Below are 23,193 nucleotides of genomic sequence, written 5' to 3' on the forward strand. Positions count from 1 at the left end.
TTTCCTAAAAGCCTTGTACATGTGACCGCTTTTCCTTGTAGGAAAATTGTCATGAGAGCTTTTGGCTCGGAATCCCAGCCATGTGTATGCTCCATCACAGTTTTCCCGACAGGAAAACCGCCGGGAAGCCCAGTGGGAAAAAAGAGAACATGTTCTCTTTTTTCCTGCCAGGATTCCCGACGGTTTTAAAAGACATTTCCCCCCTATGGGGAAAACCTGCGGTGGAGCATACACACGGCCGGATTTCCCGATCAAAGCTCTCATGGCAGTTTTCCTGTCGGGAAACCCGGCTGCGTGTAAGGGGAAAAAGCTACCGAGCAGGTTCTCGGTTTTCCCAGCGGCCTGTTTTTTTTTGTAAATTCTTTTTTTAGAAAGGAGGGACATACAGAAATACAGAGACATCTGAATCACAATACAGCAAGCGATGCATTCCCCAACTGTCAAACATGCATGAAACAACATATAGTAGGAATAAGCTAACCGAGGGAGCTCACATCGCTTTGCAAAAGAGTGGGAATCTTCTGTACTCCGCATGGCCCGTTTTGTCCCAGCGGCCTTTTTACCGCCGGGAAAACCGATCGTGTTCCTTGATCTACCCTGGCTTTTCTGAGTCTCTTCCCCTATCAGGTTTTAGCCCTCTAATTTTTTTCCTGCCCAGACCAACCTGCCTAATCAGTAGTTAAGAACACTCATATGCTATTCCAAGGGCCCTCAAGCAACGCCCTCCTATAGGTCCAGAAAGTTTACCAATGTAAATGTTTATTAATTTCATTCTAATTGTTTGTAAATTCTGTCAGGTGTTTTAGCCCATGCATGGGCATTCCCTCTTATAACCAATAAAAATGATTGTAATCAAAAATGATAGTGTGCAAACATCAGTTTAAAGTTATATCAGCTCAGGATTGAAGCCTCTGCCAATGTGGTCCACCCATTAAGGATCAGGTTGGTTTCTTCTATAGAATCCAAGATGAACTAGGAGAAAACACACTTTACTGATTGGTCATTTCTTTATCAGTGACCTTCTGGGTAAACTCATGTAGACTTAATCTGGCCAGCATTGACACATTCAGTAGTCTCCCTATAAGGAAAGTTTAAATACGCAATGCTCTCAGCAGTCCTTTCTATGGCAAAACTATGACTAGTCCATAAAAACATTATAGGATGTACAACAAAATAAATCTTTTACATCAGCTCAGTCATAGCTCCCAACTGTCCCGAATTTTAAGGGACTGTTCCTGATTTGGAACAACGTCCCTCTGTCCCTCTTTCCTCTTCATTTGTCCCTCATTTTGGTCTGATCTAAATATAAAGTGCACGATTTATCTTTCAAAAAGTGTTTCCCAGAACTAAACCTTTCATCCAGTTTCTATATTGCTTAATTTCTAAATTTCAAAAACCAGTATAAAGGAATAGTAGTGGTAAAAAAAAAAGCACTTGTGGATTTAACTAATCATTGTTTTTTTATATAACTCTCCTTTAAGGGGTCGTGGTAGGGGGTGTGTCCTATGCCTGCATACATTTGCTAATAGGTGTCCCTTGTTCCCATCTAAAAATGTTGGCAGGTATTGAGGCCTGTGCCAACGTGGTCCACCTATAAAAGATCAGGTTGGTTTATTTTATAGAATCCAAAATAGACTAGGAGAAAACTCACTTTACTGATTGGCAGCTTCTTTATTTTAGTGACCTTCTCCGTAAACTCATGTAGACAATCTGGCCATACAATTATTAGTCTCCAGATAAAGAAAGTTTGTGTACACAATTCTCTCAGCAGGCCTCCCTATGGCAGAATTACAAGTAGTCCATAAAAACACTATTGGATCAGTCGCAAAATAGATCTTTTCAGGAATCCCCCATGTCCTGCTATCAGAGAACTGGTTTTAAATGCTGCTGATCTTCTTATAGCCTAAACCTAGTACATGATATGGTCATGTTACATATACATTCATATAGAGGAACTGATTGTTTCTGCTATCAAAGACAGTTTGTAGATCAGTGTACTCTTTCCCTTCTAAAGCTGGGTACACACACTGGTTGAATGAAAAAAAAAATTACAGATCCCAGCAACAATACAAGCGATGTTGATACAGGAATCTCTCCCTCTGTTGTATTGTATTCTAACAGCAGTGCTCGGACTCCCCCCTTGCCACCACAATACACAGATCAGTGCTTTAGCCATTGGCTGCGGGCACTGATCAAATGCTGGTTTTCCAGCAGGAGCGTTCAACAGACGCTGGTTGTTAGGCAGTGGTAGTACTGGAATTCGTCCGGCTCCGGCTAAACTGAAGTTTGATACGTGTGTACCAGGCTTATGCCCAACTCTAGTAATCAATGTTCTACCAATATAAAACACAACACAAGAAAAGTCTGACTTCACATATTAACTAGATCATGCTAATGTTTTACTGTAGTGATTTTCATTAAAATAAATATAATTTCTAAGAGTTCAGAAATAATATTATATAAAAATAAGTGTTGAGATGTTTACTGTCACTAGAGATAACATCTTTTGCAGATTCAACTAGTAATTTACAATTAAAAATGGCAGACACCGATTCAAGTGCCATCTTTATTATATTGATTAATATGGTTTTATGTATTGTTCATATTGCTAACTTTAATTTACTTTCTGATTCCTTGTCTTTCAAGTGCTGATTTAGGGGAAGTAGAAGAATGAATGAGTATAGTCTTAAGCAGTCTTCTGAATCACCCACCAGTTTTTTTATAAAGTTCCCAAATTCCCTAGTTTGTCCCCCTGCCTAGAGTAACTCATCAAACCCCTCCATGTATTTCCATGCCTCATTTTTAAATGTAATCTTTATTATATAGCTGTTAGATATACTGTTACTTTCAAGCCCAGCTAAACAAATATTGACTACCCAATGTACACATACATTATCTAAAGCAGAATGACACAAATAAATGATTATATAATATGTTCACTATAATTAGTCTCTACTAATCCTGCCAATCAAGACACTATGCCTACATAAAATAGGCTAGGGTTTATTGATTTTAACTTCAGTAACCTCAGCTTGATTTTTTTTTTAAACTTGGTAAAGTTGTGTCACCTGCACATTATTAAACAACATACAATGTATCACAAAAATAATAAAAAAATAATTCAGAGTCACGTGGCATAACCTTCCTCCATGTAGTATGAAGTAAATTCCCTGTGTTTGTTCCTGATCTTAGCGTCTCATATACACACATATACAGTGGGGCAAAAAGGTATTTAGTCAGCCACCAATTGTGCAAGTTTTCCCACTTAAAAAGATGAGAGAGACCTGTAATTGTCATCATAGGTATACCTCAACTATGAGAGACAAAATGTGGAAACAAATCCAGACAATCCCATTGTCTGATTTGGAAAGAATTTATTTGAAAATTATGGTGGAAAATAAGTATTTGGTCTCCTACAAACAAGCAAGATTTCTGTCTCTCACAGACCTGTATCTTCTTTAAGAGGCTCCTCTGTCCTCCACTCATTACCTGTATTAATGGCACCTGTTTGAACTTGTTATCAGTATAAAAGACCACAACCTCAAACAGTCACACTCCAAACTCCACTATGGTGAAGACCAAAGAGCTGTCGAAGGACACTAGAATCAAAATTGTAGACCTGCACCAGGCTGGGAAGACTGGATCTGCAATAGGCAAGCAGCTTGGTGTGAATAAATCAACTGTGGGAGCAATAATTAGAAAATGGAAGACATACAAGACCACTGATAATCTCCCTTGATCTGGGGCTTCACACTCCGTGGGGTCAAAATGATCACAAGAACGGTGAGCCAGAACCACACGGGGGGACCTAGTGAATCACCTGCAGAGAGCTGGGACCAACGTAACAAAGGCTACCATCATGGGGGTGGCAACATGTCTCTCTGCAAAGGGAACAGGACGACTGATCCGTGTACATGAAAGAATGAATGGGGCCATGTATCATGAGATTTTGAGTGCAAACCTCCTCCCATCACCAAGGGCATTGAAGATGAAATGTGGCTGGGTCTTTCCCAAACACATGATCCCTAACACATCGCCCAGGGCAATGAAGGAGTGGCTTCGTAAGAAGCATTTCAAGGTCCTGGAGTGGCCTAGCCAGTCTCCAGATCTCAACCCCATAGAAAACCTTTGGAGGGAGTTGAAAGTCTGTGTAGCCCAGCGACAGCCACAATACATCCCTGCTCTAGAGGAGATATGCATGGAGGAATGGGCCAACATACCAGCAACAGTGTGTGACAACCTTGTGAAGACTTACAGAAAACATTTGACCTCTGTCATTGCCAACAAAGGATATATAACAAATTATTGAGATGAACTTTTGATATTGACCAAATACTTATTTTCCACCATAATCTGCAAATAAATTCTTTCCAAATCAGACAAGGTCATTGTCTGTATTTGTTTCCACATTTTGTCTCTCATAGTTGAGGTATACCTATGATGACAATTACAGGCCTCTCTCATCTTTTTAAGTGGGAGAACTTGCACAATTGGTGGCTGACTAAATACTTTTTTGCTCCACTGTATATATGTAAAAACCACATGAGATTTTCAGTCCTACAAACATCACAGTGATGACTTCACACGCCAATGAACGTGAGCTTCTTCTTGCTTCGAAGTAGTTTGCGCTCATTGGTGGGCGAAATGCGTTAGGGTGATGTCATCGCTGTGGTCGGAGAGCTGCTCATGCACACAACCATGCTAATGCCATAGCTGTTAGAAAGGATCCACACTAGCTGAGAAACAACTGTCCACCATTGTGGCTGGAATGCCTGCACAAAAACGGGACTGACAGATACAGTGGAAGCGATGGTGTCACTTTATAGACAGTGAGAAATCATCTCACACTCTATGGCCGTGGTAGGGATGATTTCCATGAATTTTATCCTGTCTACATTCAGTATACTAAATGACACCCGATCTGCCTGTGCATTCCCTGTTCAAGGAGACTGACTGTTGTGTTATCTCATCACCTTGGGTAGGACTTTTATTTCTTGCATTTATTGCCTTTCAGCGCAGCTTCAGTCCTTTACTGCATATTTTCACTGATGCATTCAGGCTTTACTTTCCTGTGACATCCCGCTTGAATTACGGACATTTCCTGTTTCCTGGGGGGAAGATTCAATGACTGAATTTTTGAGGAGTCAACTTTTTTCTAGTGGTGACACAATCTTTGTATTACCTACTGTGCAATTTATGCTTCATATTTTCACACTAATTAAATTTTTTTCCTTCCCATGTCCTGGTGGTGTGTGTGTGAATGATATGCAAGATTGTGGTGTGCTGCTAGCAACTCTATGTACCCATATTGACAACATTGGGCCAGATTCACGTAGGACTTACGCCAACGAGTTGGACAACCACACTTGCAGGACAACACATCTGTATGCCAGGGGCAGCCGTAGTCATAGCACTACTAATGTGTCCACCGGCACGTAGGAGGGCACGGGAGAGGATATACTGCACGCGCATGAACGTCTTTGGCATGGGGGATTCGGAGGTGTATCGCATCTTCAGATTCAGCCCTGCTGCCATCCTGGAATTAGCCACAGCCCTGCATGATGACATCACCAGCAAGACACATGGCTCACATGCAGTGGAGCCACTGGTCAAGGTACTGGCAACACTCCATTTCCTTGCAAGTGGATCTTTTCAGCGTACAAGTGGAGTCGTGGCTGGGATGTCACAATCCACCATGAGCAGATGCGTGCACCAGGTTGTCCCCGCAATCCTCACACGCATGTCCCACCTCTTCATCAAACCCACCCATGAGCATCTGCGGCAGAAGGTAATGCAGGATTTCTACAGAATTGCAGGATTCCCACGCACTGTGGGGGCCATTGATTGCACACATGTGGCACTACGCCCCCCCCCAACGTACAGGTGATAGCCGATGCCCAATACCTCATATGGCACATCCGTGCCAAACACCCAGGGGCCAACCACGACAGCTACATATTCCGTCAAAGCAACATCCCAACGGAATTCGAACAGAACGTGTACGGCAACAGCTGGCTGGTTGGTGAGTGACATGGGTGCCAGGCATGACTGTCCGACCCCATGATGCAGACATCACGAGGGGCACATGCACGACTAACATCCTCCTGTCTTTTCCCTTCCAGGTGACTCTGCATATGCACTTGGGCCCCATCTCGTGACTCCATTCCGGAATCCCGAAACCAGAGGAGAGAGAAAATACAATACTGCACGCATACGTACCCGTGCAGTGGTGGAGCGCACATTTGGCCTCCTGAAGTCCCGTTTCTGATGCCTGGATACGTCCGGGGGGGGACCCTGTTGTATTCCCCAAACTTTGTGTGCCAGATCATCGGTGCATGTTGCGTGCTGCACAACTACGCCATGAGAAAGGGCCTGGAGATTGACATACGTGATGACCTGACTCCCGAACCAGACAGTCCCCCCCTAACCGAGGCTACCCCGTCTGCTGAGGGAAAAGCAGTCAGGAGATGCCTGGTGGTAGGCATCTTTGCACGTTAAACACACACATTCATCATGGCACAAGGAGAATGCACGCATGCACACCACTGTGGTCCCTAGCTCACACACACCACATACACTTCACATTGGATTAGCCCAAGTCCACCATGCAGGACTTGGGAGCAGCAACGCCGCGCCAAGGCCCCAATGGTGTCGCTGTCCATTCATACCACATTTACACAGTCGTGGGGATAACTTCTCCCCGACGACCCAGGGTGACACACCTTACTGGCAGGTATGTCACCTCCACATTCACACACCAGTCACACTGTAGCCTGCACTACTGACCGTGTGCAGTCATAATAAAATAAAAGGCTCTTCAACAGAGCTTAAATAAAATTAAAGGCTCTTCACCAGAGCATAAATAAAATAAAAGGCTCTTCACCAGAGCATAAATAAAATAAAAGGCTCTTCACCAGAGCATAAAGAAACAAAAAAGGCTCTTCAACAGAGCATAAATAAAATAAAAGGCTCTTCACCAGAGCATAAATAAAATAAAAGGCTCTTCACCAGAGCATAAAGAAACAAAAAAGGCTCTTTACCAGAGCATAAAGAAACAAAAAAGGCTCTTCACCAGAGCATGAAGAAACAAAAAAGGCAATCAATTGCCCTGGCGTGGGCTACGCCTGGTTCCCCCGGCTCCTCAGTTGCCTGGGGGGAGCCTCAGGTGGGGGGTGGGGCATCAGGAGCAGGCTCATCCTCAGGTCTGCCAGGTGCTGGCTGCCTGCCCTCCAATGCCAGGGCAATGCGGGTGAGCACCGCGTTGGTCTCAGCCGGCATCCGCAGCTGGCGGGTGGTGGTTTGCTGCTGGTGGCGCCTCCTATGCATCCCCTCCGCCACGATGGCAGCACTATTGGCCTTTACAGCCACTGTCAGGCTCTTCACCTCTGTCACGAGGCGTGATGTCGTGGCCTGCAGCTCAGCAGCGCAGGTCACCACAGCTGCACAGTTCCCGCTGATATCCTGCAGACTGTCGGGAATCTGTGCTGCGGATGACAGGCTGTCTGCGACACGCCGCACGTCCCGAACAACAGCACCCATATATCGGGTCTGGCGGGCCTGATCCCTGGCCAGATTTTCCTGTATCTCTTCAGGAACAACCCTGGTTTTGCGGGTGGCCTTCCTGGGGGCAGGAGAGGCTTGGGGCCGTGTATATGGGGAGGCCCTTGAGGAGCTTCCCCTGATGTGGAGGAGGCTGAGGGGCTTCCTTTGATGGTGGAGGATGGTGAGGGTCTTCCCATGATGGGGGAGGAGGGTGAGGGTCTTTCCATGATGGGGGAGGAGGGTGAGGGTCTTCCCATGATGGGGGAGGAGGGTTGGGAGGGTCCAGGGATGGTGGGAGCCTCCTCAATGAGGTAGACCACTTCCTCCAGGTTCCCGTGCTCCTCCTCTACTTCCTCAAGAGGTGAGGTGTGGGCACCCTCATCCCTGGATGGCGTGGGTCGCCCAGCAGCCGACGAAAGCCCAGCTCCCTCCAGCACATCTGTGGATGACACAAAACATTCACATATTGGTGGATCCACACACTTGTCACATATTCCCTTCCACCCCCTCACATGCTACACACCGTATAGGAGCTAAAACACACTTACCTGACCTCAAGGACTGGTAACCGGAGTCGAATCCCTCCATGCCCTCCACCTGCTCACGCTGCAAACATTCAGCAATGATCTCCTCCTCAGGTGTCCACCGCAGTGATGAGGCTGGTCCTCCTTCCGTGCCCCTGGCATGCTTCCTTATAAGGGCCAGCTTCTCACGGACCTGACGTCATGGGTCATTAATTTTCTTTTGAACATCCTCGGGGGTCCTGATCGCATTCCCCATGGCACTGACCTGCAGGCTGAGCTCCCCCAGGATCTCCTTCTTCCGTGCCTTGCTGGTCTGGGAACTGAGGGCACCACGAAGGTATTTATCATTTTTGGCTATCCCTGCAATAATGATAGCCTTCTCCTCCTTGGAAGAGTTTTTTTTCCTCCTCTCCTTTCCTGTATTTCCAGCAGCTGCCATCGCTCTGCAAAAGTACCTTGCTTCAGGGCGGGGGGGGGGGGGAAGCAGGATGTACATTTGTGCCGGACGGGCGCATGTCTGGGCGTATTTATGCATTCGGCGTAAGCCGGTGGGCCGGCGTATCTCAGGAAGTTGCACCGGCGTAGTTGTGGGAGCGATCATACGTCCACGTCACTACGCATGCTCCGTTCATGATACGCCGGGCGTAAAACACTGCTCCACGCTCGGACCATCATTTGCATAAGGTCACACCCACTTACACTTACGCCGGCTTACGCCGACTAAATTACGTTACGCCGGCGCAACGTTGGGAGCAAGTGCTTTGTGAATACTGTACTTACCTCTCAGAGTTACGTCGGCGTAGCGCATATGAGATGCGCTACGCCGGTATAAAGTTGCGCCGATCTACGTGAATCTGGCCCATTGTCTTTTTAATCCTTTGCACTGGTGGTAGTTTGTCATTTTTATCCTAATGTAATCGTTGCAACATTGTATCAATTAAGTATATATATTTTTCCTTAAACCCTGTTTTTTGGGGGGATTTGCTATCCTCAACATTTTTTCTATATGCCTTTTTCCATCCATCCAGTCCACGCCTGATGTGATCAGGAGTTATAAGGATTAAGGACTGGAGATAATTCCAAGTAATTGGTGATCCTCATTCATTACATGTGGTTGTAATAGTGGTGATTTTTATCTTATTTTGATTTATTTGCTATTTGTAAAATTGTGTAGTGTTTTCACAAGACAAGTTGCACTGTTAATAAACACAATGGGCCAGATTCACAGTCAGCTTACGCCGACGTATCTGTGATGCCCCGTCGTATCTATGCGCCGTATTCAGGGAACAAGATACGCCTGAATTTTGCCAAGATACGACCGACGTAAGTCACCTACGCCGTCGTATCTTGGGTGTATATTTACGCTGGCCGCTACGGGCGCTTCCATTGATTTACGCGTTGAATATGTAAATGAGATATATACGCCGATTCATGAACGTACTTGCGCCCGTCGCAGTAAGCTACTCCGTTTACGTAAGGCGTACGTCCGGCGTAAAGTTACCCCTGCTATATGAGGCGCAGCCAATGCTAAGGTATGGACGACGGAACAGCTGTTGGATTTTACGTCGTTTACGTAAGTCGTACGTGAATGGGGCTGGGCGTAGGTTACGTCCACATCGTTGCCATTGAGCCGTCGTATCTTAGGGCGGAAATTCGATGTGATTCTGAGCATGCGCGCACATGCGCCGTTCGTACGGCGCTTCATTTACATGGGGTCACGATTCATTATAATACAACACGCCCACTACCAGCCTACTTTGAATTACGCGGGCTTACGCCGGCCCATTTACGTTACGCCACCGTAACTTAGGGAGCAAGTGCTTTGTGAATACTGTACTTGCCTCTCTATGTTACGTCGGCGTAGCACATATGAGATGCGCTACGCCCGCACAGAGATATGCCGATCTCTGTGAATCTGGCCCAATGTGGACTTGAGAAAATGACTACAGAATTCTGAGATAAAGGGCTTGTACCACACGCTGAAAATGGGACTTCAACATGGGAAAACAAAAAAGCTGCACTTTGAGGGAAAGCGATTGCCAAGATTCATGTATTCTCTTATATGGCAGAAGTCCTGTTCAAAAATAAAACTGTGAGCCAGCTATGACAGATGCTAAGTGACTTTTGCATCCAATTGAATAATATACACATCCCCCTATCCAGTACATATCCCCCCATTCATTATACAGCCCCCCCGTCCATTATACATCTCCTCATCCAGTACACATCCCCCTATCCATTATACATCCCCCATCCAGTACACTGCCCCCCCATCCATTATACATCCCCCCATCCATTATACAGCCCCCCCCCCCCAGTATACAGCCCCCATCCATTATACATCAACCATCCAGTACACAGCCCTCCTGCACTCCCAGAAGACCCCAGTCTCGTGGATCATTGCTGCCAGCATTCTTGTTGGAAAAGTTTTCTATGTGCATTGTGTGACTATTTATAAAAATGTAAAATGGAGTCCAGTTTCTGTAATGGCTTCTAAGGACACGTTGCTGCTCTTCTAGTTCTATTGTTTGTTTTACTTCCTTAAATCAAACTTTGCTAAGAGTTGTAAAGAGACACTGTGATTGGCAATAAAGCTGTTTGCGTCATGAGCCACCGGTGGTCTTTAAGCCAATAGTACACTTTCTGTTGACCATATAAGAAGGTCATACACCTCGTGTCTGTATGGGACTTTTTGCTTTTTCACGTAGCATGTAGACTTCCATCCAGTTATACCGGTGTAACTGAAATAAAGCTATCTTGCTTCTGGAACACTTGAAGTTTGACTGATCACAGGGGAAGAATTATCCTATCATTTTGGTCCTTCAAGCCGGCACCAATGCGTGAAGCCCGGGTCCAATGGTTCTGATCGATCAGAAATCGGTGAGTATCGGATCTCAAAACTCACTGAGAAAATAAGTCCCCCCACTTAACATTAGTGGTCAAATAGGGGCCGATTGCTACCAGGACCCGGATTCAACCATCTGGTTCCGAACCTGCCGTGATCCAGTCCTTCTATTGTGTTTTGGAGGTAAGATACTTTAAATTAAATTTTTTTTCTTTTCTCTCTCTCTCTAAGTCTATTCTTTTTTTCTCTTTTTCTCTGCTTGATTCTGGTTATAGAACAGACATTGGGACTGATTGTATGACATCTTAATAGTCCACTGATGAGTTGTGATAACAGACATTGAGACTGATTGTATAATATCTTAATAGTCCGATGTCACAGGCATTTGGGGCGTTGCCTAAGGTAAAATAGACGTCACCTGCTGTCCGGGACAGATAAAAAAAAAAGATTTGAAGGGTATACCGAATGTCGAAGGTTGCGGACCCGACAATTTAAGCGCTAAAAGTAGCTGAGTTATCTAAATAGATTGCGAGGCCGACTGTTTTCTTGGTGATCACTTTTTTTTCTCTTTTTATCTCTTTCAAATGGTTAACCCTTGCTAACTTTACCTTTTGTTTGAACAACAGTACTGCTGTACACACAGGTTTTAACTATTTTTTGTTTTTCCCCATAGTGTGGGGTGTTTTGATACACCAGTGATTTACAAATTATTGGAAACCCCAATTAATGCTAACAACAGGGACGTTTTTTGTTAAGGCAGTGTCTGCAATCTGGTGTTTAAACACTGGGCTCGCTCACCCCCCCCATTCAGACATTGCTAAGTACACTTGCTCTTTTGTGTGTGTGTGTGTGTGTGTGTGCACGTGTGAATTTAGACCAGGTCATTTTTTTTCTCTCTTCTTTTTTGTTTGTTTTGTTTTTGTTTGTTGTGTCTGTGTTTGTTTTAAACAAACTGTGCTTCTAAAAAAAAAAATAAAAAAAAAGGAGAGAGGGTGATTGGTATAGGAAATATATGTGTGCATAGGTTTCCTGTTTGGGGAATTTAGACTTTGTTTTATATAGATTTTGGTGGGATTTGTATTCTAAACTCAACACTGAAGCAAACGAACAGAGCACAGGGAATAATTTCTGTAAAGGGATGTATTGTGTGTGTTGCTGTTGTGTGGTGATAAGAAATGTATGCAAACAAAGACCCTAAAATTGTGATATACTGTGCTAAAAGGAAAAGAAAATGTGTTTTTTAGAATAATTTAACTGTAAAAGGTTGCCAGAATTTGGTGACAAATACTTAAATTGTTAAGATCAGAGAAGGTGTAAGTTAGAAATGGCGGCATGCTGGCTTGTGGACAAAGAGGATAATTTAATTTGTAGCACCCAGAGACCACCTCCTTATAATGGTCCTCCCCCTAAGGTGCAAGCCACTGCCCAGAGTACCACCCTCCCTGTGACATCCACCCCTGTCAGAGGAACCGCCTCTGAACAAGACCCTGACCCTACTTCCTTAATCTCTCCAGATAGCAGCATGATCTCGGAGCTGAACAGATCAATCCTTGAAACTTTAACTGACGCCATAACCTATACACTAGGTGCCCCTGCAGGTGCCAAGAGATCAAGTAAACCTCCTATTAGGTATGGTGTAGATGATGGTGAAGTATACCCTTTGATAGAAGTCCCAAACCCCAGGGGAGGACAGGCTGATGGGTTGGGAGGACAGCATCCCCTGACAATGACTGTTTTCGGGCCATGGACTGAGAAGGACATACAAAAGGCTACAGAACACATAAAACATCCAAAATTAGGTCCAGTGGAATTTATTGAAAACATAGAGGGATTACGGAACAGTTACAAGTTGAACGGGGTGGAGGTAGAGAGAGCCCTGAGGAGAGTGCTGGGATCAGATTGGGTTTCCGTAAAGGGGGATTGGGACCCTTGCGGCCTAGCAGATGGGCAGGGGCGAAGAGATCCATTACCTCCAGATAGCCCAGACTTAGGAAACAGGTTGACTGCATTACTGAATAGATGTCAGCTTAGATGGATTCAAAGGACTGATTGGCAGAAAATAAATATGACAGTACAAGAAGACAAGGAGAGTGTCAGTGACTACCTAAATAAACTACGAGAGGTTTTTAAAGTGTTCTCCGGGCTCCCCGAAGCTGAGGATGTGAATAGTGCATATCAGCAACAGCTAAAAATAGCTTTTGTAAATGGATTAAAACAGGATCATAAGGATTACATTGTTAAAAATATGGTTATTTACGGAACTGCATCAGTTCTAGATGTTTTACAATATGCTAAACATTCAGAGAAGTATCTGAAAACAATGGGAAACAAATGTGAAAGTAAAGGTTTTTGTGCAAAGTGTTGAAGGAGATGAGGATGTAGAGGAGTACACTGCCGAGGCGGAAACAGAGGAGTCCCATAGAAGGAAGCAGAGGAGGGTATAGCCTCTGTAATAGATACATTTTTACAAATAGGGGTGGTTATTCTGTGTCCTGACAGCCCCTGTAACACCCCTCTTTTCCCTGTTAAGAAGGCTCCGCCTTCCACAGGCTGGAGAATGGTACAGGATTTACAAGCTGTTAACCAGGCAGTTATACCAAGAGCTCCTGTGGTACCAGATCCACACACACTATTAAATGATTTGGATCCAGGGAATGAATTCTTCTCTGTGATTGATATCAGTAATGTTTAGCTTTCCAGTGCACCCCGACCATCAATTTTATACATCTCCTCATCCAGTACACATCCCCCTATCCATTATACATCCCCCATCCAGTACACTGCCCCCCCATCCATTATACATCCCCCCATCCATTATACAGCCCCCCCCCCCAGTATACAGCCCCCATCCATTATACATCAACCATCCAGTACACAGCCCTCCTGCACTCCCAGAAGACCCCAGTCTCGTGGATCATTGCTGCCAGCATTCTTGTTGGAAAAGTTTTCTATGTGCATTGTGTGACTATTTATAAAAATGTAAAATGGAGTCCAGTTTCTGTAATGGCTTCTAAGGACACGTTGCTGCTCTTCTAGTTCTATTGTTTGTTTTACTTCCTTAAATCAAACTTTGCTAAGAGTTGTAAAGAGACACTGTGATTGGCAATAAAGCTGTTTGCGTCATGAGCCACCGGTGGTCTTTAAGCCAATAGTACACTTTCTGTTGACCATATAAGAAGGTCATACACCTCGTGTCTGTATGGGACTTTTTGCTTTTTCACGTAGCATGTAGACTTCCATCCAGTTATACCGGTGTAACTGAAATAAAGCTATCTTGCTTCTGGAACACTTGAAGTTTGACTGATCACAGGGGAAGAATTATCCTATCATTTTGGTCCTTCAAGCCGGCACCAATGCGTGAAGCCCGGGTCCAATGGTTCTGATCGATCAGAAATCGGTGAGTATCGGATCTCAAAACTCACTGAGAAAATAAGTCCCCCCACTTAACATTAGTGGTCAAATAGGGGCCGATTGCTACCAGGACCCGGATTCAACCATCTGGTTCCGAACCTGCCGTGATCCAGTCCTTCTATTGTGTTTTGGAGGTAAGATACTTTAAATTAAAAATTTTTTCTTTTCTCTCTCTCTCTAAGTCTATTCTTTTTTTCTCTTTTTCTCTGCTTGATTCTGGTTATAGAACAGACATTGGGACTGATTGTATGACATCTTAATAGTCCACTGATGAGTTGTGATAACAGACATTGAGACTGATTGTATAATATCTTAATAGTCCAATGTCACAGGCATTTGGGGCGTTGCCTAAGGTAAAATAGACGTCACCTGCTGTCCGGGACAGATAAAAAAAAAAGATTTGAAGGGTATACCGAATGTCGAAGGTTGCGGACCCGACAATTTAAGCGCTAAAAGTAGCTGAGTTATCTAAATAGATTGCGAGGCCGACTGTTTTCTTGGTGATCACTTTTTTTTCTCTTTTTATCTCTTTCAAATGGTTAACCCTTGCTAACTTTACCTTTTGTTTGAACAACAGTACTGCTGTACACACAGGTTTTAACTATTTTTTGTTTTTCCCCCTTGTCCACAAGGAGAGTGTCAGTGACTACCTAAATAAACTACGAGAGGTTTTTAAAGTGTTCTCCGGGCTCCCCGAAGCGGAGGATGTGAATAGTGCATATCAGCAACAGCTAAAAATAGCTTTTGTAAATGGAATAAAACAGGATCATAAGGATTACATTGTTAAAAATATGGTTATTTACGGAACTGCATCAGTTCTAGATGTTTTACAATATGCTAAACATTCAGAGAAGTATCTGAAAACAATGGGAAACAAATGTGAAAGTAAAGGTTTTTGTGCAAAGTGTTGAAGGAGATGAGGATGTAGAGGAGTACACTGCCGAGGCGGAAACAGAGGAGTCCCATAGAAGGAAGCAGAGGAGGGTATAGCCTCTGTAATAGATACATTTTTACAAATAGGGGTGGTTATTCTGTGTCCTGACAGCCCCTGTAACACCCCTCTTTTCCCTGTTAAGAAGGCTCCGCCTTCCACAGGCTGGAGAATGGTACAGGATTTACAAGCTGTTAACCAGGCAGTTATACCAAGAGCTCCTGTGGTACCAGATCCACACACACTATTAAATGATTTGGATCCAGGGAATGAATTCTTCTCTGTGATTGATATCAGTAATGTTTAGCTTTCCAGTGCACCCCGACCATCAATTTTGGTTTGCCTTCACTTACCGGGGGAAAAGGTATACCTTCACGAGGTTGCCCCAGAGCTATTGAGAGTCCCCCACCATCTTTTCACAGGCAATGTCCACAAAATTGGCTCAATTTGTGCCCCTAGGGGGAAGCCAGCTCCTCCTCTATGAAGACACCTTCTAGTGGCGTCTCCCTCAGAGGAGGTTTGTAGGACTGATACAATGGCTCTGTTGTATTTTCTCCATGAACAAGGGCATAAGGTAAATAACACTAAAACTCTAGTTGTGACAACAGCAGGTCAAATACTTAGGGTATAATATCTCAAAAGAAGGTCGGCACCTGGATGAAGCGAGAATTCGAATCCTCCTACAGGTGTCGAGACCAAAAAAAACAAAATGATGTATTTTTTGGGCATGAGGAATTTTTGTAGGGTTTGGATCCCCGGGTATTCAATATTGACCGCCCCGTTGGTCCATGCCTTACATGGTAACCCCATGGCCCCACAGGATGCTATTAAATAGAGTGAGGAAACAGAGATAGCTTTTACTGACCTAAAACAAGTCCTTTCTAGTTCATCAGTGCTAGCCTTAACGGAATATGACAAACCTTTTTCAAACAAACAGTAGATTTAAGGGAAGGTCACATGACATCAGTACTTACACAGTCACATGGTGAGCGCCAGAGGCCAATTGCTTACTATTCTACAAAACTAGACAGTGTAACTAGAGCACTTCCACCCTGTGTACAGGCAGTGGTAGCTGCAGCCGAAGCAGTTAAGGCCTCAGCATCTATAGTGCTACATCACCTGCTGACACTCATAGTACCTCATGCAGTATCTGTTATTCTTTTACAACAAAATATATCACATTTGAGCCCAGCACGACACCTTTCCTGTATGACAATACTCTTAACACAACCTCACTTAACTATACAGAGGTGTACTACATTAAACCCATCCACACTACTACCACTCCCTACTGATGGCCATAAACATAACTGTACTGCTGCCATCACTGAAAAGGTACTGCCTCAAAGTGATTTGAAAGATGTACCTTTATCTAATCCTGACATGATGCTTTTTGTTGATGGCTCCAGTAGGAAAAATCCAGATGGCACAAATGCAACTGGATATTCAGTAGTGACACAGGATGAAATCTTGGAAGCCAGGCCTTTACCAAAACATTATTCAGCACAAGTAGCAGAACTTGTAGCACTGACAAGAGCATGCATAATTACAAAAGGAAAATCTGTAACCATATACACAGATAGTCAATATGCATTTTCAACTGTACATGTTTTTGCACAACAATGGAAAAACAGGGGGATGGTGACCTCTAGTGGTAAGCCAATTTCACACACGGACTTCATTCTAGAACTTCTAGATGCAATACAGTTACCAAAAGAGCTTGCAATATGCAAATGTCAAGCACACACAAAACATACAGACTCCATCTCGGAGGGAAATAAGAGAGCAGATGAAGCAGCTAAAATAGCGGCACAAGAAACACATCAAATAATGACAGAACTGGAAATAATAGAGATAGATCATACAGTCCTTACTGATATGCAGCAGAATGCTCCCCCCGGGGAGAAACAATATTGGAAAACAGAAGGTTGCACATTGATAGAGAACATTTACACATCACCTGAAGGAAAACCGGTATTGCCAAAATCCCTATTTAGGTATGCAGCAGTGTTGACACATGGAGTAACTCATGTGTCAAACAGGGGGATGACTGAGATGTTAAGTAAGGTATGTACAGCCTATGGCTTCACAAACTACTAAAAAACTTTTTGTTCTCAATGCATTGGATTTTATTGAATTGGACAAATGTGGAAGGAATAAGGATTGGAGAGAGGTCTACCTGGACTCACCAGTCCCATTGCAAAAAGGTTTTACAGGCAGAGCAGGGTCAGTTGGCGGCAGAGCTCTGGTAAAGTCCGGCTACAAAGGGAGGTTCTGCACAAGGTGGGGCTTATCTCAAACCGGTGAAGAACTCCATTACCTTACCCCCAGGGCTCTGTAGCTGGTTAGGATGGAAGGGACAGTAAGTATCTTGGGTCTACTGGTGACTCTAGGTGAGACGTCTATACGTGGAGGCAGAAATTGGAAAGAGAAGGAACCACTAGAATGGGCAAGTACGGGGAAGGCCTTGAACTTAACCTTCATAGAAGGAGTAACTAGTACCATTTTAGTTGATTTTAGCCAAATGGTGGACTGTGGGGACTTAACTGAAGCAAGAAGGCTCCAATGGGCAGATAAATATGTTTGTTATATATAAGTGGAACTGACTGTTTAGTATGGAACCAGGTCCTGTGGACCACAGCACACCAAGATTGGGGGTACAACATTCTAGGCATAAAATGGTTTAAAAGAAAGACTCACCATAACAAAGGCGGCCAATTCTCCCTGTACCCATGGCAGAGATTGCAATCAATCAACGGTTATATTCTATGGGAGCATGGGTGATCAGATCCTTTAGGTACATTTTTCCTCGAGGTATTACCACCCAATAAAACCAAACAGGAAAAGGTAGACACAGAAGAGAAAGAAGAAGGCCATACTAAGATAGAAGTTCTGAGTAACACTGTAAGATTTACTAACCTAACAGTAGAAGATGCCATAGCTTTGGAGACGGGTTACCAAGAAAGAAAATGAGTGATTAGAATGGTTGAGGTACACGGTTAAAGCTCTAAAAAAAAGGAAGCTGTTTTGTTTGTGCCGGAGCTAGACCACATTTAGCAACATTCCCTTTTCCTCTAGATTACAATACAGATCCAGAAGGTTTAAAATGTATGTTGCGGTTATATAATAAGAGTTATAAACCAGAAACAAATTCTACCTGTCACACATTGAGCTTGCTGTCTCCCCCAGTGCAGAGACCTCAGATACCTCCAGCGGTTGCTATGTATCCGGGCAATTTTACTTGTTTTACACTCCCAGGGAACAGTAGCGCGGTGGATCTTGGGTCACTACCTGATGACTGCTGTGCGGAGAGGATTAACAAGGAACATGGTGACTGGGTGGAACATGACATTCAGAGAGCTGATGTCTGGTGGATGTGTGGGGATAAGAAACTGCGAGCTAGGGTCCCGGCCAATACCCGAGGGGATTGTTCTATGGTCCAGCTGGTTATGCCCCTGAGAATCCTGTCAGAACACCCGTGGACTAAGAGTCACCAACGGTATCGAAGGGACACCTCTCCCAAAGGGTCATTTGACTCCCAGATCTACATAGATGAGATTGGAGTTCCTCGAGGGGTGCCGAATGAGTTTAGGGCCAGGAGTCAGGTAACAGCTGGGTTTGAGTCTCTTTTCTGGTGGGTGACTATAGATAAAAATGTTGACTGGATTAACTATATATACTACAACCAACAATGATTTGTAAACTATACCAGGGACGCTGTAAAAGGTCTAGCAGAACAGCTGGGCCCCACCTCTCTAATGGCATGGCAGAACCAAATGGCTTTAGATATGATCTTAGCTGAAAGAGGAGGGGTATGCAAATTGTTTGGTAGCATGTGTTGTACCTTTATCCCTAATAATACAGCTCCTGGAGGGACTGTGGCCAAAACCCTGGAAGGACTAACTGCTCTATCGAATGAATTAGCAGAGAATTCAGGTATTAATGATCCATTCACAAACTGGCTTGAGGGATGGTTTGGTAAATGGACTGGACTTATCGCATCATGTTTGATCTCAATTGCTGTGGCTTTGGCAGTTCTGGTCACTTGCGGATGTTGCTGCATTCCCTGTGTTCGAGGACTTTCACAAAAAGTGATCGAAACTGCAATCTCAAGAACAATGTATCAAGCACTTCCTACCTCCGAGGAGACATGTGTGGACGTTGAAGTTCAACTTAATGACATATAGCCCGAAAGTGCATAAAACACAGGGACTATCATCGAAATGTGTTGAGATAAAATAGCCACACAAGAGGAGGGAATGTTGGAAAAGTTTTCTATGTGCATTGTGTGACTATTTATAAAAATGTAAAATGGAGTCCAGTTTCTGTAATGGCTTCTAAGGACACGTTGCTGCTCTTCTAGTTCTATTGTTTGTTTTACTTCCTTAAATCAAACTTTGCTAAGAGTTGTAAAGAGACACTGTGATTGGCAATAAAGCTGTTTGCGTCATGAGCCACCGGTGGTCTTTAAGCCAATAGTACACTTTCTGTTGACCATATAAGAAGGTCATACACCTCGTGTCTGTATGGGACTTTTTGCTTTTTCACGTAGCATGTAGACTTCCATCCAGTTATACCGGTGTAACTGAAATAAAGCTATCTTGCTTCTGGAACACTTGAAGTTTGACTGATCACAGAGGAAGAATTATCCTATCAATTCTCTACAATTAAGTAAAAAAAAATCAGTCAGCCCCTTCCACACTGATCCTCCTGTGTCACTCGTATTGAAAAACAAAGCTTCCATATACCTCAATAGCTCATTTTTTTTCACTGACCTGGTCACATGACTGCTCTCCTCTGATGTTACACAGATGGTCATGTGACCGCTCTCCTCCTCCAATCAAAACTACACTCGGAGGAGGAGGAGAGCAGCCATAAAAAACGGAGCTATAGAGATTCTTACAAGCTTCGTTTTACAATGACACTAACACAGGAGGAGTGGTGTAGAAGGGGCTGGCAAGTGACTTTTTTTTTTCAACTTCAGATTATGCAGGAAGCACTGTTCCAGGGTGAGGGGAGGCGGTACGGCCAGCCTGACACCCCCTCAATGGGTTGCTCCTGGGGCAGCCTGCCCGATCCCCGCCCCCTGTTGGTAAAACACGATATCAGCGTATAACACGCAGGCACTGTTTACCCTCTGTTTTCAGGGGGAAAAAAGTGCGTGTTATACGCCGATAAATACGGTACTTGTTTAGTAAAAGCAAATTAATATACTATTATATACCATTACTATCTAAGGGAGATCATTTCTTCTCCATGTCCCTATTATGGAATCATTGAAACACCAACAGACTGTTCCCTGGTGACAAGCAAGTACAGATTTGTCTCTGGGTTATATAGAAATTATATTAGAATAGGTTATATTTCTGTCATTTGGGAACACTTTATACATTTAAATTCCATCTGATCAATGCTTTTGCTAAATGTTGTAAAAGAAAAAAACAGGTTAATATATTGTCTACAAACCCATCGAAAACATATGAAAACATTTTCAACATTTATGATAATTTCCTTTATGAATGCAGTCAGGAAAATGGATAACATGTATGGTTTCTTTCCCACATAAATGATTTCTAACAAAAAACATGGGCTTTCATTTTTTATGTTGTATATACAAGAATAAATGATTGGGGAAGTGGAAAAGGGGGGGGGTCTGATGGTAGATGGGATGGGAATGGAAGATGGTCCAATGGTGGATGGGAGATGATATAGAAAAATACAAACAAGACCAGATTGGCATAGGAGATGTTTGAGCAAGGTGACATGGAACACATCAGGATCTTAACTTAAAAGTGATACTAAAGTCTCATTTTTTTTCTATAACAAACATAATTACCTTCTCTGTGGAATGGTTTTGCAGAGAGCAGCCCAGATCCTCCTTTTCTCAGTCCCCCCCCCCCCCCCCCACAGCCAGCAGCTTGCTATAGGGTCACCTAAGCCGAGTCACTGCTCAGTGTGTTCATTCACACATGGAACAGCAGTTCAGCCCCACCCCTTTCTCTCCTCATTGGCTCACTATCTTTAATTGACAGCAGCATGAGCCAATGGCGCCCTGCTGCTGTTTCAGCCAATGAGAAGGGAGAGTCCCAGCAGCCGAGACTATTGTGTAACATTGCTGGATCGAAATAAGCTCAGGTAAGTATTAGGGGGGCTGACTGAAGGTTTTAAGATAATACATTAAGATAAAAAAGTCTGACTTTAGAACCACTTTGAGCAATGCATGACAGCGAGAAATAAATGATAAAGAACTGTGGAGAGGAAGAAAGTGGACACAGTAGGGTATTCACTGATTGTATAAAGGGGAAGTGGAACAAATACAGGTCAGGAGTCTGAAGATCAATCAAGGACAGGGTTTTGTTTTTGTTCTTGACTCCTGACCTGTCATGTCAAAGGGAGGCAGCTGGAAACAAAAGATGAAGAGAAGGAACCTTTGTGACAGAGGCCGTGTGAGAGAATGTCAGCAGGACCAGACCTTGGATTAGCAGCAAAAAAAGCCTGTGCCAGCAAAAGCCACAAAGTCAATGTCAGAAGAACAGGCACTTTCAAATTGCACTACTGAAGAAAACCACAGAGGTGAATGGAAAGGCCACAGCAAAGAAGACTGTAACATTTAAAGAAGATCCAAAAAAGGAGAAGAGAGCCAACAAAAGAGTGAAATGTTGACAAAGAGCAAATACAAGGTAGTAGTGCTTTTTCCCCTGAGAATATACAGTATATAATGTACACAAGATAATTTCAATAATTGTGGCAGAAAACAGAAAGTGTCATTCTCTCAATTGTGTACAGAAAGAAAATAATTTACATCAAGAGCAGGAATCTGGTTGGATGACTGAGCTAAGAACTAAAAATAATCTAGCTTTTCAATCACAGTGGTAAGAAGTACAGCAGTTTAAGCAGGTGCAGTTACATAGTCTACCACTAAGGCCGGGTACTAACGAGCAAACATGTACGGTGAAACCGGTCCGTCGGACCGTTTTCACCGTACATGCCTGCCAGAGGGCTTCTGTACGATGGTTGTACTAACCATCGTACAGAAGTCCGCGCGTAAACATTACGCGGGGCGTGTCCGCGTCGTCGCCGCGATGATGACGCGGCGATGACGTGGAGACGTGGGCGGGCCTGCCATTTAAAGGCTTCCACGCATGCATCGAAGTCATTCGACGCATGCGAGGGACGGCGGGCGCTCGGACATGTACGGTAGGTCTGTACTGACGACCGTACATGTCCGAGCGGGCAGGATTCCAGCGGACGGTTTTAAAACACGTCCAGGAATATTTGTCTGCTGGGAAAAGGCCCGGCGGGCAAATGTTTGCTGGAATTCGGCCCGCTCGCGCCTACACACGACCGAACATGTATGCTGAAACTGGCCCGCGGACCAGTTTCAGCATACATGTTTGGTCGTGTGTACGGGGCCTAAGTGGCTCTGTCTCAAAATAGAGTGCTAATAGTAAGTGGGTGCTAGGTCCATCCACTTTTAGACAAAAACATCCTGTAGCAATGTAATGGGTGGAATCAGTGCCCATATATACCAGGTTAGGAGGAGCCTGATTTGAGTTGGGGCATGAGAGTTAAACACCCCACTAGCCTGCAGATGTAGTCAATTATTGCAAAGGCACTATACAAAGCAGAAGGCCCAGGCGTGTCTAATACCCAGCAGAGATAGCTGTAGTCATACTGATTCCAAACATGGTCTAAGTTGACTGGGAATATGGTCTAACTGGACTGGGAGCGAAATGCAAAAGGCATTTAAGGCCAAACTAGTGTTCTCTAACCTGAGTACAATGCCTCTTGGCCTTATAGTGACACCTAGGAGAAGTGTACAGAATCTAGAGGAGCAGCTGCAGCAGTCCTGTCTCTGGACCGACATGAAGGATGTCATGAGCTGAATACATAAAGCCTAATTGGCAAGTCGGAGCCCTCTAAGTGAGTACTACTGTCCC

General features: G+C 44.1%; 1 protein-coding gene across 1 annotated transcript; it reads left to right on the forward strand.

The window, feature by feature from the left end:
• The first annotated feature begins 11,869 nt into the window (after positions 1-11,869).
• On the forward strand, positions 11,870-18,270 carry LOC120936402. Its single transcript, XM_040348692.1, has 2 exons — positions 11,870-12,997; positions 14,955-18,270. The coding sequence occupies exons 1-2, from the start codon at positions 12,236-12,238 to the stop codon at positions 15,231-15,233; spliced, it is 1,041 nt and encodes a 346-aa protein (XP_040204626.1). The 5' UTR covers positions 11,870-12,235; the 3' UTR covers positions 15,234-18,270.
• The last annotated feature ends 4,923 nt before the right edge of the window (positions 18,271-23,193 follow it).

The sequence above is a fragment of the Rana temporaria genome, chromosome 4, assembly GCF_905171775.1.
Source record: "Rana temporaria chromosome 4, aRanTem1.1, whole genome shotgun sequence".
Lineage (NCBI taxonomy): Eukaryota > Metazoa > Chordata > Amphibia > Anura > Ranidae > Rana > Rana temporaria.